Genomic DNA, 20,258 nt, shown 5'->3' with positions numbered 1-20,258 from the left:
GGTAGCCAGGGTGGCAGGGACGGGACTATGCATGCACTCCACTCTCTAAGGCGGACCTCGCTACCAACAGCAACAGAGACCAATGCTGAACCTGACAGACCACCATCCCTCAAGGAGAACCAACAGTCACTTAGTGCCAGGTAAACTATACTGGGCCCTTTTCACTCTGGAAGGGGCAAGTTATGGACCGAAATGTGTCCCTGCAAAATTCATAGGTTGAAGTCCCTAACCCTTAATGTGACTTTACTTGGTGATAAAGCCTTCAAAGAGGTAATTAAGGTTAAATGAGGTCATAAGGGTGGGGCCCTAATCCAATAGGATTGGTGTCCTTATAACAGATACCAGGAGCACACACCTGAAAAGGCCATGTGAGGACAGAACAAGAAGGTGGTTGTCTGAAAGCCAAGGAGAGCCCTCACCAGAAACCAACCCTGCTAGGACCTTGAGCTTGGACCTCTAGCCTCCAGAACACTGAGAAAAATAATTTCCCCCATTTGTGGAATCTAGGGTTCCTGCTCCTGAAACTCTAGATTCCATGGGTTTACAGAACTTGTCTCACAGGAGGGGAAAACTTCCATCTGGGGACAAAGCAAGAATGCCATTACTTTTTAAGTTACAGCAGTTGCCCAGTCATTTTGGGGTCTTGTGCCAGAAGACCAGCAGGCAAGGAAAGGAGTCATTATGCTGGCAGGAATACTTAACCTGATCATCAGGAAAAGGTATGGCTATAGGCACAAGGGGGAGCATATGTGTAGCACCCAGGTGATCACCTGGGCATTGCCTCGTACTCCCTTGCCCAATTTTTACAGTAAACGGACAAATGCAGCATACACAGCCTGAGAAGGGCCTAGTGACCAGGGACTCAGACCCCACAGGGATGAGGGTATGTGTCACTTCACTAAGTAAGCCTTTCAGACAAGGTGAGGGGACTCTTGAATGGACACTAGAGAAGGGAGACAATGATCAGTATGCCCTTGAGACCAGCTTCAGCAGAAGGGGATGTAGGTTGTCCTGCTAACCTTCCTTGTCAATGTTGCTCCCAGGAAGAGTGCCACTGGAATCTTGGAGGAGGTGCTCCAAGAACTTAGGTAAAACAAGAAGATCCAAGCGGTGTGAGGGTTAGATGCTGTGGTCTGCTGCCCAGATCCCCCACCTCCCTAAGGACTGAAGCTCTCAATCTTCCCACTGCTGGGGTGTTGGTACCTGACAGTTCTAAAGGGACACTCCCTCAGTGATGGGGTGCATCTGTGGAGAGCCAGTTGGCCTAAGACCTGCAATCTGCACCAATGACTTGTTGGCGGAGGTTTACAGTTCAGCTCCTTGTCTGAATCTGGGACAACGTGGAAGGGCTCTGCCAATGCCACAGCTCTCTGTAAGATTAGCTCAGGCCTTCTTTGTAATTGTTGTTCAAAGTCTCCCTCTGTCCTTCATCACCACTCCCCCAAGATGCGGATCCTGACAGCATTCTCTGATAAACTTCATATATAAAAATCTGCCTGGGGACACCAAGCTGAGAAATACAACTTTTCTGGCTTGCTTATAAGCAAAAGATCCATACTTATGTAATGGGGAATCTCCTCTCAGGTCTCCCAAAGGTATTTTAGTCAATGTATTTCCCTCAAATCTGCTCTTCTGATGTTGGTGGAAATGGTGCTGTCTATCCTATTATCTAAGCCAGGAGCCCTTCTTTCTCTCCTTTATAGCTCTGTCCATCCTACCTGAAAATATTTACACTCACCACTACTCAGTTTTTCGGATACTGATCACTCTGAGTTCTCATGATTTTCATTCTTCCCTCTGTTTCCTTGAAGGATCTACCTCCTCCTCCCGCTAAATACAAGGCTTAGTCTACACCCTACGTTCATCTTGGATGTAATTCTCTTATAGAACTCATCTAGCACTTTGCTTTTATCTCTCAACCCTACAAAGTTGACTCTGTGATCTACACTTCCAGCTTTGACCTCTCTAAGAGAGATGTCTGTCCTCCATATTTAACTACATCATGGGTATGGTATCTTTACTGTATGTTCCAGAGTCACCTCAAATTCAAATACATCTGAAGGGAACAAGCTTTGTGTCTCTCTTTCACCTGTAGACTTAGCCCATTGATAAAGGCCCCCCTTCTTCCCACCCCAGATATAAACTCTGGGACCCACATCTCCAATGGGACACTAGGATGTCACATCTGATTTCACTTCTCCAGACCATTGTGAGGCCTGTAGACCTACTTCTCCCACCCAATGCACACAGGAGACAGGGAGATGGCAAGAGACAACAGCAGTCTCTCATACCCCAGAGGGTAAAGAAGATGGAGACAAGAAATGAACAGCTCAGTGTGCTGGATCACAGAAGCCACAAAGAGAGATCAGGTATGAGGTTTTAGCCTGACATACTGTAACCCTTGAAAGACAAGTGTGTTTGGATACAGCAGTTTTTGTACATAAATGCTCAATATTTCCTGATGATTAATGACAAGGCTAGGAAAACACAACATTTGTTTGATTTACTCATTGGTTGTTCCCTTGAAAATTTTCTTACCTTCATATTCTCTCCATTTCAACCAAGGAAAATCAAGAAGTTTTACACTTGCTCTTCACTCCAGAGCACATGATAATAAGCATTTTAACAGGAAGACACTGCGGCTTTTACAAGATTATAAAAACAGATAAATATCACGTCTTGCTAACTAGGTTGGTGTTTCTCTAAGAAATAATGTTTATCTAATAGAAGCGGGACAAGAATGTCCAGTTTGACCAGTCTTTCAGCTACAATTTATTTTTTTACCTTTAAAAAAAAATGAAAAGCCACTATCAGAGACCTACACTCTATTTGGAAACATATCAAAATATCCACATTGCAATGCACAGGAATAAAATGTAGTCTCTACCACACATACAGCCACAGAGGAAAAGTTTACTCAGGCCACTCAGTATTTTTGAGTTTTTAATTATTATTATTATTTACCTGCTGCTGTCTTTGTCGCCTCGCTTGTGCAAACTGAGAGAGCATCAGCTGCCGATCAAGCAGCTCCATTCTTTGCTGTCTCTGAATGTCTACTGTGGCCCCCATCCCAATTCTGGCTTCGGTGGCCGGTTCTGAAGATGCGAAGATGGGCTCAAGTGTCCAAGAAAAGAACTTTGCCATCCAGCTGGGGATGCAGAGCACCTGATGAACTCGTAACACGTTGCTGTTGTAGCAGATACCAGAAACCTAAAAGAAAAAAGTCCAACTGGATTGTTTAAATGTAATAAAAGTTTAAAGAACATATTTTCCATAGAAATCAATAACCAAAAAATACTTCTGATGGTATTTTTCTTCATTCTAGCAGTGCTGGGTGATAATGAAAACTCCTACCAAGTTGCAGAATACTAAGCAGTACAAATCAACAAAAAACTTAATTTACTCATTAAACAAATTTGTTTTTATTAAGTTAGAAGAGATAGCAAAATCCTAACTACTTAACACTGAAAGTACTGGTAAAATATTTAAAAAACAATGCTTTCATTTTAGAAAAGCCATAGAATATCTGATTATCAAAACACTTTCACACTAACTCTGTGGTTACTCTTATTGGCAGATGGCCACTGGAGACAGAGAGTGGCAGAAAACAACTTTGATGTTCAATGATGTAATCTAGCCATATAATAAATTTGCCAGAAAATAAAAACAATCTAGAATTTACATAGTGTTTTAATACATTTTTCAAGTATTGATTTTTCTAGGTTTTTAAATCCTGGCCAACAGTTAGCAATTAACAATTCTGTTTATAAACAAGCCTATTTTTCATCTTTAAGGTAATTTATATGGTAAGAGAAGTCTAAAGACTCTCTGTGGTCTTCTAGGTAAAAATAAGTATGGCTATTCTTTTGTAAAAAAATCTTTAATTTTGTGAATTTGATTCTTAGAGTAAGAAATTATTCATACCAAATTAGAGCATATTTGAAAACTTTCTGTCTAACAGGAGAAGAGTAGACTTTAACATTCTATTAATAACATTCAAATTAATTAATTAGGCAAGAATTTATTGAGCACCTGCTATAGACCAGGCACTTGGAATATAGCCAAGACAACATAAACAGGTCCTATCTCACAGAGGTAACAGGTCAATAGGAATAACAGAGAATAAACACGTAAACATGCAGAACAATTCTCGACAAGTTCTATGAAGAAAATAAAACAAACTGACTTGGAGCAGGGACTTTCTTTAGGTTGGATGGTCAGGGAAGCTTTGGAGGAAGTGACACGAGTGAAGATATTAAGGATGATGGGGTGCCAGAGATTTGAAGAATTGGAGGAAGAGCATTTCAGGCAGGGAAAACAGCAAATGCAATGCAGGAATGAGTTTGGGAGCATCTATGAGAAATCTTAAGTTGAGCTATCAAGTGAGTAGCTGGATATACAAATCTGGAACTCAAGGGAAAAGTTAGCAGAGATAAAGATTTTGGAGTCACTGGATTAGATGGTGTTTAAAACAATGGGACTAGATGAGACAATATGGGGGTTGGGGACATATGATAGAAGTGAAAAGAGGACTTAGGATTGAACCCAGGGGTACACCAATATTTTGTGGATGGACAGAGTAGGAAAAGTCAGTAAAGAAATCTGAGAAGGGGCTGCCAGTGAACAGAAGGAAAACTGAAGCTAAGAGAACAGTGTTTTAAAGATGGGAATGGTCAGCTATGTCTAATGCAGCTCAGAGTTCAAGTAATATAGAGAAAGGAAAACAACCATTGGATTTGGCAAAATGGATGCCTTTGATGACCTTATAGGAACAGTTTCGGCGCAGCAGTAGGAGCAAAGACAGACTACAGCAGGCTGAAGAGTGAATGGTGGAAGACTTTTGGTTCTAAATACTTTCCATACCGCTTCTCTTAAAAATGGTGCAAAACAACAAAGAAAACGAAAACAGAAATAAACTCCACATTCAGTGAAACTAGAAAGTGAAGAGAAGCAGAATATGCCACACCAAAATATGCCACTTTGGCATAATGGTTATTTTAAATTAAAGTTACTTGAGAAACAGCTGGTACAAGAGGGACACTCTGACCCTCCTTAGTTCTCCTGAAAGCAGGAAATAAATTGCCCATGTGAAGGTATCCTCCTCGTACGAGGAGGGTAAAAGGCATTCTTACTGCCAGAGAGAGAATTCAAGGCCAGAAGGCTGCATAAACAAGTCTTGTTACTGCCTCACTAACTTACTACCCTAAGCCTGACCTTCTTGTCTTTCCAATTCTTCACAAATTTATTGTTTCTTTGTCTAAAAGGTATAAAACCTGCCTGCTTTGGTCACTTCTTTGAGCCTCATATCTTTGGGGCTCCTGTACATATGAAATTAAATTCATTTTTCTGCTGTTCATTTTTCTTATGTCTATTTAATTATTAGATCAGCGAAAGAACATAGAAAAGAAGAAACAAATTTTCCTTCCCTACAAAAGCATCTGTAATCCTGAAACACACTAAGAAACTGGGAAATACATTGAGTAATTAGAAATCACTTAGTATATGAGAAGAAGGGTAAGTCCAAATGCTGGCAGAGTCCCCTGGAGCTCAGGTAGGTTCAGGGTCTATAGGCACCAGGTACTGGGGATAGCAGGAGTGAAGTGGCGGATTACTAAACTCTGTGTAAGAAGCAACCTGAATTCCTTCCTGCACCCAGCATGACCCACATCTCCTCTCCTCTTCTCTACAGTGAGAAGGTAAAAATCTCTGCATGGCATGGCTCAAAGAGGCTCTGAAGGGGGTAGAACAGGCCCAGAGGGGAGGCCTGGGGCTCTACACAGGCGGATTCCATTCAGACAGGGAGGCGCTCCAGTATATGTCTCATAGAGCTTCCGGGAGAAGACAACAGAGAGAATATGGGGAGAGGGAGACAATATTTCAAGAGATAATGGCTGAGAGTTTTCCAGAATTAATAAAGAATATAAATCCTCAGGTTGAAAATGCAAGAGTCCCAAGAAGGATAATAAAATGAAATTTATCTCTAGATCTATTGCAGTGAAACAAAGAAAGAAATCCTTAAGAGTAACCAGAGATAAATGCAGACTGCCTAGAAAGGAAAAACAATTAACTATCAGCAGATAACAACAACAAAAACTATGAGATACTTAGGAATAAACTGGATAAAAAATATGTAAGGCCTTTATAGAGAAAACTAAAAAACTATAATAAAGGAAAATTTTTAAAAACCTAGAAACAAATAAAGATATCACATGCATGAACGGGAAGATACAAAATAGTTAAGATACCAATTTTCACCAAATTAATATATAAATTCAAAATAATTCAAAATAAAATCTTAGGGTTTTTGTTGGAACTTAAACGTTAATCCTAAAATTCATATAAAATGTTTAAGGTTTAAACTTTAAAAACAAAATGTTGGGAAAAAGAAGCCAGACACAGAAGATTGCATATATTATGATTCCACTTTTGTAAATGGATCATTCTGAATTACAAATCAAGTGAAAAAATCGTAAAGCAAAGCATGAAGGTGATGATCAGAGATCCCAAGAGAGCAGTCACGGGATGGGGGGGGGCCGAGGGGTTCTAGGGCTGGCAATGCTCTGACCTGCGTGGGCTTTTAGGGGTGTGTTCACTTTACAGTGATTGGTTCAGCTTCATGACATTTATAGTTCATGCACATTTTGCTATGTGTTATATATCACAATGAAAAGATTTAAAAATGAAGAATAAAGGATCCAGAATAGCCAAGGTAATTTTAAAGAAACATAATAAACCCTATCAGATTTCAAGATATGCTATAAAGTTTGAGTAAATAAAATAGTGTGGTCTTTATGTAGAGCTACTCAAATAGACCTAAAGAACAAGAGCATAGAAACAGACTCGTGAGTACAAGGGCACCTGGTATACAGCATAAAAGGGTAAATTAGAGGGAAAAGCATACACAAACTATGCGTAAGGATAAAGACAAAACAGGTCCCCATTCCTGATACCATACAGAAACTCCCAACAGATTAAGGACACAAACATAATTTAGAGAACTGTCAATCTTTCTGCACAAAATACTGAAGGAAGGAACATCTTTTTGGCATTGGGATGGGATTCGTAAATAAGAAATATAAAGCACAAACCATAAAAGAAAACATACATTTATTTACTTTACAATTTAAAAGCTACATTACACCAAAAGTTATCATAAATGAAGTGAAAAGACAAGTAAGAGCCTGGAACAAGGTATTTAGAATTCTCCTAGTCAATAGAGTTCAGAACATATAAAGAAACTCTATAAATTTGTAAGAAAATGACAATCAACCCAATTTACAAAGTAGATGAAAAGACAATTTCAGAAGAGGAAATTCAAACGGTCAGCAAACATCTGAACAGATGTTTATCCTCATTCATTTTTAGGGAAATGCAATCTAAAATGAACAATGTTAAAATATAACAATAATTGGCAAAAACTGAAAAATCTGGTATGAGGTTTTGGTGAGGATGAGGCGAACTGAGAACTCTCACCCAATCCTAAGGGAAGGTAAAGGGCTACAGGCCGGCTGGAGAGCCATTCGAGGATGCCTAGCCGAGCTGAAGGGTGCTTTAGGGAGCACTCGATTGCAATGCTGTATGTGACAGCTAGGAAATGGAAACAAAGTGTCCCAAGTAGAGGAAGGGCTAATGAGTGGTATTCCATCCAATGGAATACCAAACAGTAATTAAAATAAATTCAGTGTACATGTATGAACATGTTTTTTAAAAGGTATCATATATTGTATTCATCTTTTTGCAAAATTTCACAACACAAAATAATAGCAGAGACTGTTAGTGGGCACATACTTACGTAGTAAGCAGAGAACCATGGAGAGCGGTTTCTTCTACAGGAGATGACAGGGAGGGAAGGAGAGGAATGGAGCGGTAACACTATTGGTAACCAGCATTTTTTTTTTAGCAAAGAAAGAGATGGGAAATAAATATGGAAAAAAAATACATAATGAATTGGAGGCAAGGAAGTAGATCCCTTTCGGAAGATCTGAGTAGGAAGGAAAACAGAAAATGGGGCCATACAATGCCAAAGTTACACTCATGTAGCTGAAGATAGTAAAATGTTGTTATAAACATAGCAACATATGAGAAAATTGATCAAATCAGAACTGTGAGATTTGAATTAAGGGAAAAATTACACATTTTTATTTTTTAGTCTCAAAGTATCCAAGTGTGATTGTGAACTTGTCCATTTCTCCCTTTAGTTCTGTTTGAATTTTCCGTTTTTGGAAACTGTTGTTAGGCACACATACATTGATAACTGACTCTTTCATCATAACAAAGTACCCTTCTTTGTCTTTAGCAACACTCAGACAGAGGTCGATTTTGTCTGGTACTAATACGGCCATTTCAGTTTTCTCTTTCCATGATATATCTTTCTTCATCCTTTTACTTTCAACTTTCCTTGTGTCTGTGTTTAATGTGTGTCTTGTAGATTGCATATAGCGGCTTTTTGCTTTTACACTCAGTCTGACAACCTGTGTTTTTGATTGGAGTGTTTAGCTATCCAAACTTATTGTACTTTCCTTGATACAATTGGATTTTGCTATTTGGTTTCTATTTGTTGAATCTTTTTTTTTTTTTTTTTTTTTTTAGGAAGATTAGCCCTGAGCTAACAACTGCTGCCAATCCTCCTCTTCTTTTGCTGAGGAAGACTGGCCCTGAGCTAACATCCGTGCCCATCTTCCTCTACTTTATATGTGGGACGCCTACCACAGCATGGCTTGCCAAGCGGTGCCACGTCCACACCCAGGATCCGCACCGGTGAACCCCAGGCCGCTAAAGTGGAACGTGTGCACTTAACCGCTGTGCCACCAGGCTGGCCCCTGTTTTTTGTCCTTTGTTTCTCCTTTCCTATTTCTTTTTGTGCGTGTGTTAAGCAAATATTTTTTAGTATTTCATTTTAATTTTATTGCTTTTTTTTTAGTAGTATCTCATTGCATTTTTTCATGTTTGCTCAAAGGATTACAACATGTATCTTTAACATCACAATGTGCTTAGAGTTAATACTGAATTATTTCAAATAAAATATATGAACTTTGCAAGAGTATAGTTCCATTTAACATCACCCCCATCCACTGTGCTACTTTGTCTTATATATTACACCTATATACCTTATAAACCCATCAATGCAGTGTTATTTTTGCTTTATGCAATCATATGTCTTTTAAAAATTTTAGGAAAAAAAATTAATGAAAATGCACAGCTGTTGCCTATACTTAAGGAGTTCCCAGTTTAGTAGTGGTTCTTAATTTGGGGGGGAGTAGGTCATAAATTCCTTTAAGGAATCGATGACAATTAAAGATTTTCACTTTCCTGCCCACGTCTATCCCTATCCCCATCTTCATGTATATACTCAGAAAATTGTATATTCAATTTTAGTAGGTAGGACTATCGTACAAAGAATTAGGATATCCTAACCCAGTAATAAACAAGTACACTACTACAAATTCTGACAGGGATAAAATAAGGCTTTTGTGCTCATTTACTTAAATTTCTATCCTAAGGGTTTGCTTCCTATTTGAACGTACGCTCTTGAAGAAGAATTTTGGTTGGTTTTGATCACTGTTTGGCCTCTGCGCCTAGAACCGTGCCTGGCACATAGTAAGTACTCTTTAAGTATTTGCTGGGAGAATGGTGAATGAATGAATGCTCCACAAAAATAAATAAATAAATAATAAATAATCCTAGGTTCTTTTAAAGGAGATTGGACTGTTGACAGCAGACACACTTTTTTGTTGCTAAGTTTGAACTTTTCCATGTGACAAAAAGGTAGAGTTCACCTGTCCTTTATTTATTTATACACCTCTGGGTATACCAGCATGATCTCAAGATGTCAAATAAATGACATACTATTGTAAAATGTTTTAGGTATTCACAAAGGATTAAAATACAAGAGCTTAAAGAGTTTAGTTTCCTATAAATATTTGATAATCAACCCCACCCTATTCTAAGACAAGATGAGATAAGAGTAACTGCACTAAATTTTACCTAAGTTATACCTCATTACTACCAAAACTTTGAGAGTATCACTTATTATACTACTTTACATTTATACATTACTTTTAACTTTAATTTTCATTATCTCATAAACTTTTCCTGTATTAGGACTTCTGAATGAGAGTCTTCTCGAAACTCATAGAGTTTGTGAAAAGAGTCTTTAAAAATAGACCGAATGCTCAGATTTGCATGTCAAGAAGCCAGAGGAAACTCTAAGGGAGGGGGTCTGGCAGGGCCTCAGAGCCGGGAGGCACAACAACAAGCTGAGAGGCCCAAAGACAAGAGACAAAGCAATAGCAGTGGTCTCAAGCAGGCCAGGATGGCCAGATACAATGAAATGGAACAAGTGTGCTGCGTCTGGGAATGCCAGCTAGCGCTGGATTCAGAGCATGTGAGCAGCAGGGATCAGGAACCCCGGCCAGGAAAAGGGACCCAGCATAAGGCAACCAGAGAGCACTCTGGGTCATGTGCACTTGAAAGTCCAAGCCAAAGAGCCAGGCCGCAGCTCTAGGTTAGAGCTAGGAGCTCCCCACAAGCCAGAGTAGAAGTTACCATGTCACAAATCGAACTGAGAATGTAAAACAATAGGAAATTGTTTTCTTTTAGGCCACTGATAAATATGGACATTAACTACATACTTACTCTGATTTTTCAGATTATTAGTCCTTTTAGAAAGGGAATCATGAAATAAAGCTCATCAGGCAAATAAAGAATTTAACTTGCTGCGCAGAAAACACGTGAAACACTCTTGATCATAGAGAATAAACCTCAACTGTCCTCTGGTCCTATTTAGTATTAGCATGAAACCACAGCAGGCAAAGGTGAGAAACCATGACCTGGCAACGACACCCAGGTGTTTGTTGATCTCTTTTTCCAGCCAACCGTGGCTGAAGAAAAACCCACATGACAAACTGCACTGCCAAGGTCCTGTGAGCCATGGTCCCAACAGTCAGAACCTTTCATCCAGCAGGGCAACAGGATAAACACAAGAAGCTGCTTCCCCTCAGGCACAAGGGGGCCTTTGCAAGACAGGGACGAGCCAAGGGAACAAACATCCCCTTTGACCTGGACCCCACCATACAGACTTCATATGCACTCAAGTCCTGAAGAAACCAGACCCACTGAGGCCTCATTTATTCATTTGACACACACTTACTGAACATCTAGTATGTGCTAGGCTGTGTTCTAAATGCTAGGATACAGCAGAGATCAAAACAAAGAAAACCCCTGCTCTAATGGACCTGACATTTTCCTATTCCTTCTTCTTCACTGAAAATGCTAAAGAAAGGAACCTTGGAAATTACTTATTTTATTCCCAAAGAATATGTATGCAAATTACGGATGCCAAAAGATATTTCTGCCATTCGCGATTAATTATGATATGATTGTTCTTTTCATGACAGACAGAATCATGGGGCTTTGCACTTATTGAAAGAGTCTCGTTATCTTGTTCTTTGCCAAGTGTAGAAGCAATTCAGATGAACTTCTTATAGCTCTCATCTCTTTTAATAACATTCTGAAGTACACAATTAAAACACTGGGTATCCTTCTGATTCTTGGGAAATTAAATTGGAATAGGGACAGAATCAATTAGACTGATCACAGATTATTTGTTTCTAACAAACTGTCTTAGAAAGCTGCTCTAAGCTTTTCCTTTTGGAAAATCATGCATCAGGAGGGTTAGGTTAACTGCGCAAAGCAGAAAACTGCAAATAACGGTGGCTTAAATACAACAGAAGTTTATTTCTCCCTCATATTAAAAAAGTTCCAACTATCTTAACTGCAGGGAGAAGAAAATGAGGAAAGACAAAGGGATAAAAGCCTACTTTAAGGAGCCTTCCCAGACGTCCCACCAATATGTGTTTATAGCTCAACGGCCAGGATTTAGTCTGACGGACATATCTAGATGCAAAGGAAACTGGGGAATCTGGTCTCTTAGTTGGAGGCACTGCTGCCCAAATAAGATGAAGGTTCTCTTACTAAGGAGAAAATATATCGGGAGACAGCTAGAGTCTCTAGGACATGGAAAAAGCCTTAATCAGGTGCTGAAATGTAAATACCTTTAAATGGTCTTCCTTTTAACAAGGAGACCATCCCCCTTTAAAATGGTATTCACTTTCATAAACTGATGGAATAAACTAAAATTAAGGGGAAAATAGGCTTATGCTGAAAATAGGAAAATAGGCTTCCTTGTTTCTTACATTGGACTAAAAATAATAAACTAAAAATGAACGTGAAGATCTACAATGATTTATGCATTTACAGATATAGACTCAATGGTGAAAAACTCAATGCTTTCTAAGACCAGAAACAAGGCAAAGATGTCCATTCGCCACTTTTATTTAACGTTGTTCTAGAAGTCTTAGCTAGTGCAGTAAGACAAGAAAAAGAAAAGACACAGATTACAAAGGAAGAAGTAAAACATATACAGAAAACATATTTCCTGATGACGTAATCACGTATGTAGAAAACCCTAAGGAATCCAAAGAAGAGCTACCAGAAATAATGAACAAATTTGGCAAAATTACAGGATACAGTAGCAATATACAGAAATCAACTGCATTTCTATACACTAGCAACAAACAAGTGGAACAAAAAGTATAAAAACAACCCCATTTAAAATAGCATCAAGGGCTGGCCAGGTGGTGCAGTGGTTAAAGTTCACGCACTCTGCTTCAGAGGCCAAGGATTTGCAGGTTTGGATCCCTAGGCACAGATCTACACAGCTCTCATCAAGCCATGCTGTGGCGGTGTCCCACACACAAAATAGAGGAGGAGTGATACAAACGTTAGCTCAGGGACAACCTTCCTCAAGCAAAAAGAGGAAAACTGGCAACAGACGTTAGCTCAGGGACAATCTTTCTCACCAAAATAAATAAGTAAATAAAATAAAATAGAATCAAAACCCCACAAATACTTAGGAATACATTTAATGAAAGATGTGCAAGGCCTGTACATTGAAAATTTAAAAACTGGGGCCAGCTCCATGGCTGAGTGGTTAAGTTTGTGTGCTCCGCTGTGGCGGCCCAGGGTTCGGATCCTGGGAGCGGACACGGCACCGCTCATCAGGCCATGTTGAGGTGGCATCCCACATGCCACAACTGGAAGGACCTGCAACTAAGATATACAACTATGTACTGTGGGGGGGGGGGGGGGGTTGGGTAGATAAAGCAGGGGAAAAAAAAAAGAAAAAAAAAAGGTTGGCAACAGTTGTTAGCTCAGGTGCCAATCTTTAAAAATAAAAAAAAAAAAGAAGAAGATTGGCAACAGTTGTTAGCCCACGTGCCAATCTTTAAAAAAAAAAAAAAAGGAGAATTAAAGAATTGCTAAATAAATGTAAAGATATACCATGTTCATGGATTGGAAGACCCAATATTGTTAGAATGGTTGTATTAGTTACCTATTACTGAATAACAAATTACCCAAAACTCAGTGGCTTAAAACAATAAGGATTTATTATACACACAGTTTATGTGGGTCAGAAATCTGGTGGCAGCTTAATTGGGTGGTTGTGGCTCAAGGTGTCTAATGAGGCTGAAGTTAAGATGCCAGCCTACCTGCACTCATCTGAAAGCTTGACTGGCATTGGAGAATCAGCTTCCAAGGTGGCTCAAAAACACAACTGGCAAGTTAGTGCTGATTGTTGGCAGAAGGCCAAAGTGCTTTTCCATGTGGACCTCTTCACAGAGCTGCTTCAGTGTCTTATGACATGGCAGTTGGCTTACCCCAGAGCAAATGATCTGAGAGGAAGCAACTGTGTCCTTTACGACCTGCCCTTTGGAGCCACACTTTGTCACTTCTGCCATATTCTATTCATTTTCAGCAAATTGCTAAGTGTAGCCCACATTCTAGGTGAGGGGAATTATGCTCCATCTCTTCAAGTATAAAAGAATTTGTGGGCATATTTCAAAATCATCACAATGGCAATCCTCCTCAACTGATCTATAGTTTCAATTCCATCCCATGCAAAATCTTAACTGTTTTTTTCTCTTTTTTAAAAGATTTTATTTTTCCTTTTTCTCCCCAAAGCCCCCTGGTACATAGTTGTACATTTTTAGTTGTGGGTCCTTCTAGTTGTGGCATGTGGGATGCTGCCTCAGCATGGCCATGTCTGCGCCCAGGATCCGAACCGGTGGAACCCTGTGCCGCCGCAGCAGAGCACAAGAACCTAACCACTCAGCCACGGGGCCGGGCCCTGTTTTTTTCTTTTTTGAACAAATTATAAGCTGATTTAAAAATGCATTATGGAAAGTCAATGCTCCTAAAATAGCTAAACCAGTTTTGAAAAAGAACAAAGCTGGAAGACTTATATTACCTCATTTTAAGACTTACCAAAAACAACAGGTACTCACAACAGTATGGTAATGGCATCAGGATAGACATATAAATCAATGGGACAGAAAAGAAAGTCAAGAAATAGACCCACACTGGTCAACTGATGTTCAACAAAGGTGCCAGGGTAATGCAAAGGAGACGAGAGTCTTTTCAACAAATGCTGATAGGACAATGCTAGATATCTGTTTGGAAAAAATAAATCTCAACCCTTACCTCATAAGAATTACACTCAAATTGGATCTTAGACTGGAATGTAACAGCAAAAACTATTAAATTCTAGAAGAAAATACAGGATAAAATCTTTGTGCACTGGATTAGCAAAGATTTCTTACATAAGATATCAAATGTACAAACTATTTTAAAAGCCGAAACAATGAACTAATCAAGATTAAAAACTTCTGCTCATTGAAAGACATAGTTAAGGAAACAAAGAGGCAGGCCACAGACTGGAATAAAATTTTTACAACATATATCCAACAAAGAGTTTATATCCAGAAAATAAAAGAAATTCTTTTAACTCAATTATAAAACAAACATAACCTAATGAAAAACTGGGTAAAAAATTTGAACAGACATATCCCAAAGGAAAATATACAAATGGCCAACAGGCACATGAAAAGATGCTCCAATCTCTAGTCATTAAAGAAATGCAAATTAAAACCACAAGGTATCACCACACACCAATTAGAATGGTTAAAGTTAAAAGGACTGACAATACCAAGTGTTGGCAAGGATGTGGAGCAACTGGAACTCTCGTGTACTGATGGTAGAAATGCAAAATGGTACAACCACTTTGTAAAATGATGTAGTTACTACTTTATAATGTTAAACATACATTTATCATATGATCCAGAAATTCTACTTCTAGGTATTTACCTAAGAGAAATAAACACACAGAAATATGTACACAGATGTTCAAAGCAGCATTGTTCACAATAACTCAAACCTGGAAGCAACCCAAATGTTCATTAACTGGTGAATGACAAATGAAATTGTGGTACAACCAGAACACACGTTAATACTTACAATAACAAGGAATGAAATAGTAATAAAACAGATTGATCTCAAAAACATCACGTTAAGTGAAAGAAGTAAAACCCAAAAGACTTCATACTATATGATTCCAATTATATGAAATTCTAGAAAAGGCAAAACTATAATGACATAAAAAAGACCAGTGGTTACCTGGGGATGACAGTTGGGTGAAAGGACAGAGAGCAAAAGGAATGAAAAAACTGTTCAGGGTGAGGGAACTATTTTCTATCTTGATTGTGGTGGTGGTTATATGACTGTATACTGTTAGCCAAATTCACCAAATTGTATACTTAAAATTGGGGAATTTTATTGTATGTACATAATACTTTAATAAACCAAAAAAAGAGGAAAAAAGAATTTTTCATAAAAAAGTGAATGTGAAGATTTAGAAAAATCTAGACATTTCTAGATATATAAATCTTCTTTTCAATTTTATAAAAGAAGTGGGACTTTAGCAGACTAAAAACAATCTTTAGCAACAAAAACCTCTAATATCTTGAAAATGTTCCCGGGTAACATAACCTAATGTGAGAAGACTTGATAAAAAGCTATGCTGTTGTCTATAATGAATGAGTTAAAAATCACATGCATTGATTTTACCGTAGTCCTTTCCCAGAGGTTATCATCAAGATAGAAGAGAAATATCAACACTATCAGCCCCAAAGAGGAAGGAACATTGGAGATTCTATTAACAAAAAAATCAGTTTAAAGAGATAATCAAAATTGATTCAAATCTTTTGATCTCCTGATAGGAAAACAATGCGAAGACCCTGTGGGAAAATGCTGTGCTGCAACTGACATGATAATCTACCAGTTATCATCTAAAATTAAGAAGTGTGGATGCTTTCTTGGTACCCTCTTCCTTATCTCCACTTCTTTTTCCTTGGACCAGCAGTGCTACTGAACCAGCTTAGTATATTTTAAATTATCCTTTAAACTTTCTTAAAGCCATCTTCACTTCATTTTCTTGTACATGACAATGCCAGAAACACAAGATGAGTTGTTGAAAAGTGAGGTTTGAGCTGCATTTTTAATCCTTCACACGGAGGATCAGTTAAATATCTTGATGATCTTAAAAGAGAAAGTATAGCTATAGGCTAGATTCTTCACATCAGGAAGAAAGTAAAGCCTGCCAATGGGATAAAGTTTTCTTGGATATTGGTCAGCCCACACAATTCATAACGAAGGCTGCAAAAAGCTGTTGATATGTCTTTCAGAGCCTCTGGGCACTTTTAAAACTTCTTCATATCCAGGATCTCCCTCCAGAATTGTGTCTACACTGATATTGAACAAGGCCTCACCTTAGTGGTGTAGTCAAGGGGAGATCTAAGAATAGCTTTGTATGTAAGTGTCTTGTGGTTGAAACAGACAAGGATGAGAGCCTTGAAACATGTAGTGGAAGACACTGGACCAACTGGACCAGGACAAGAACATCTGGCCTTTGGTCCCGGCTCTATCATCCATCAGTTGTACAACTGAACTTCAGCCTCCCCATCTTTAAAATACGAAGTCCAGGTTCTCCACCACTGTAGAGATTGTAACAAGAACCTAGTAAGGCAGTACACACTGAAAAGATCCTGATAATCACAAAGTGTTACAGTGTTTTATAGCACAGAAATTATTATTGTGATAATACTGAATTTTGAAACTCAACAATTATTTATAGAAGGTAGATAAAATGCCAGACATTGTGTTAGGCACTGGGGATTAAAAAGAATAATGTATAATTCCTAAACTGAAAGACAGGGCTGACTCAGAAAAAGCTTCAGAGTCAGGACTTAAATGAGTAAGATTTTGCTAGAAAAAGAAGGGATCTAATGGTGAAAGAGGGAATATAGTTTGAAAGAACTGCGTGTGGTTATGCAAAGCTACCTCTTAGGGGCATTGGCACTAAAGCTAGAACACCTGCCTTTGAATTCTATCCCTACTGCTTACCAGCTTATATTCTTGGCAAATTACTAAAATTCTCTGTGCCTCAGTTTCTTCATCTATAAAATGGGGTTAATAGTCCCTACTTCATCAGGTTTTTATGAGGAATAATTAAGATAACATTTGTAAAGTGCTTAGAAAGAGCTGTATCAGTGTGCTTTCTCTAGGTTATACCGTGGTAGCAAATTACGCCAAATTTTAGTAGCCTATAACAAACATTTATTTCTCACTATCTTACATGTTGGCCACAGTCCCACTCCATGTGTCTTCTTCATTCTGGGGTCTGGGCTGAAAGAGCAGCTTTTATGTGGCACATGCTTTTCTCATGGGAAAGGGAACAGAGCAATGGTGGAACCATGCAATGGCTCTTAAACTTCTGCATGTGAAGCATTCATCACTTCTGCTCATATTTTAGTGGCTAATGTAGGCCAAAGAGTAAAGCCTGATGTTAATAGGGCATGCACAGGCCCTGTAGGGAGGGCCACAGTAGAGAGTGGCAGCAAATATTCTGAATAAGCAAAAATATTTGAACAAATAACATAATCTACCACAAGTACCTGGTACACAGTAAGTGCTGTGTGTTTGTTAAAGAAAATAAGTGACTATACAATAAGAAGATAAGTGATTACACATGGCACAGAATCCTGAGATAAACGAGATTTCAGGAACAGTAAAACATTCAGTGTCACTAAAGTATATGTCACACATGGGTGAGAGGGTACATGAGGAGGCCAGATTTTGACAGGCTTGGAAAGGAGTCTAGGTTTTTGCCTCTAGGTAAAAGATAAGTTGCAGTAATAAAAATTTTATAGTTATATTTTATAAGGCACTTCTGTGCCATTTTTATCAAGGCATTGGCATAATTTCATTTATTTTGTATTGAACATTTAAAAATCAGAGTCTACTAGTCATTCCCTCCCCGTGTAATACCTGTCTAATAAGACATTCCCTCTCAGCCCTGGACTGAGTTGCAATTCCCATGACAAGGCAGAGGACAGAAGGTTTCTTTCAGTAGGTCCAGGCTAACCGAGGTCAGGGTAAGGGAAGGGCACATAGAGAGGAAGGGAAGGAAAAGGGGTGACGAGAGAAGGTATGAACAAATCAATATGAAAGAGAGTGTGTGTGTGATGTCCAATTGACTGATAAGCACTCGATTCAGTGTTGGGATTATAAATGCTATGTTAACTATAAGGAGGTGAAAGTGCCCTCTAACTATGGAGGTTTCCTAAGGATCTACTGTCATCTTCCACTTCACACTTGGTCCTTTCACAAGCCCAGTCAACTTCACAGCTTTAACTAGCCTTGACTTCCCTCTGCAGTTCTGTCCTCACTTTCAATGAATTGCTAGAAAATAATCTCAATCCCTAAAATTCAGCTGAAAACCATGAGCATCAGATGAGTTACTTGCTTGGCTACACTGTACCTTTCTTTGGTCAATCTGGAGCGAGATCTACGGGAAGAAAGAATAAAGAATAGGAGTAAAGAAGGCATGAAGAGAAGAGAAAGACATTGAGAGCAGAACGAGGCACAGAGCACCCCATTCTCACTCACCCAGGAAGCAGGTCAGGGCTCCAAACCTACTCCAAACAAGTTTAAATTTCCACGGTAGATTATGCTAGGTCCATGAGCTTTCCCCTTAATGTCATATCATGAGTTGGAAAGCCCATCGACATAAGGTTCTGATTGATGCTTTTTCTTTTATAGTTACCATAAGACAATGTTTCATTTTTGTCCTTAAAACTATTATGGAGGGAAGAGAGAAAGGCAAATCACAGCCCACAAATGAGCCATCTTGATTCCTTCAAGATTGCTCACTTTTCCCTTCCCTTTTTCACTTATTTAAAAAATCTAATAAGACTTTTATACTCTTGCACCATCATGAAGTTTTCTTTTTGAAAAGTTATAAAAATCCCCACTGCCTACAGAAAAAAAAAAAAGAAACTGAGACCACATTCAAAGTCCTAAATAATCTGGTGTCAATCTGTGTTTCTAATCTTGTTATTGGGCAAGACAGATTTTTTTCACACTAACATTGCTGATCACAAGATAATCAAAGTCTGATATACTGTGCAGAACAGGTAACAAATGCAGGAAATAGGTAGACTGTAAAGGGATATGTTGAAGGGGAGAAGCCCGGAACCTGAGAAATGTAGGTCTGCTAAGTTGCTCCCAAATAGCTTGAAAAAGGACCAAATGACGATAAATATGTGAATTGCGAAAAGAGAAAATTGGCAAAAGCAGGCTCTTTCTGTTTTAATCATGCCAGAATCAGCTCAGGCCTGAGACTTCAGCTTTTGAGAATTAGGGTACATCCCAGTGGTAATGACTCACTACTATGATTCATAAAACAGCAGAAAATGAAGAAGTGCAGGGATATGGATGGCCCAAAGGCTCTCTGCAGAGCCGCAAAAAGAACTTAAAGTTCAATAAGTTAGCAACATTTTCTTTAAGGAAAAAAAGTATTAACATGTGACAAGAGTAGTGGAATTGTGACTATATATGAGTGGTCTCAATTTTTGAAGGTCTCTCACCAAAAACATTAAAAAGAACAGTTAAATATGACGGTGAGAATATGATGCAAGCTGTGCAGACCAACATTTCTGAAGTTCTTGCTTAAACTGAAATATTTTACTTGGCTACTATAGCCAAGCTTTCCAGTTACAATTTTGCAACCTTTCGTGAAAATCGTCGTATTCTAAATATAAATTGTTGGTATTAAAAAGCAGAGTTGCCAAAGGAACCACACAACATAAAAACATGTATCAGTGATACATGTGAATGATCTCAAAGCAATCTTTAAGCACAACTAAATGTCCTTTAGCCTTTTCTGGGCGGCAGCTAGAATCTCTGATGGATCACAAAACGGAGCTGAAGCCTGACAGCTGTCCTATGCAAACCAACTTATTATTGCTCCTAGTAAGCTCAACACTTCTTCCCCCCTCAACTCAGGAAAAAAAATTCAGTCC

General features: G+C 38.7%; 1 protein-coding gene across 4 annotated transcripts in view; it reads right to left on the bottom strand.

The window, feature by feature from the left end:
* UBAC2 (UBA domain containing 2) overlaps positions 1 to 20,258 on the bottom strand; it is a 234,365-nt gene that overhangs the window by 112,287 nt on the left and 101,820 nt on the right. For all 4 annotated transcript variants that reach the window (XM_044779759.2, XM_070520094.1, XM_070520093.1 and 1 more), the window contains exon 7: positions 2,965 to 3,210. In XM_044779759.2, coding sequence (XP_044635694.1) covers positions 2,965 to 3,210 — 246 coding nt within the window. The remainder of the gene's footprint in view (positions 1 to 2,964; positions 3,211 to 20,258) is intronic.

Source organism: Equus asinus, chromosome 11 (genome assembly GCF_041296235.1).
Source record: "Equus asinus isolate D_3611 breed Donkey chromosome 11, EquAss-T2T_v2, whole genome shotgun sequence".
In the NCBI taxonomy this organism is placed as follows: domain Eukaryota; kingdom Metazoa; phylum Chordata; class Mammalia; order Perissodactyla; family Equidae; genus Equus; species Equus asinus.
The sequence above is the reverse complement of the archived record's forward strand: the minus strand, read 5'-3'. Positions and strand labels throughout refer to the sequence as shown.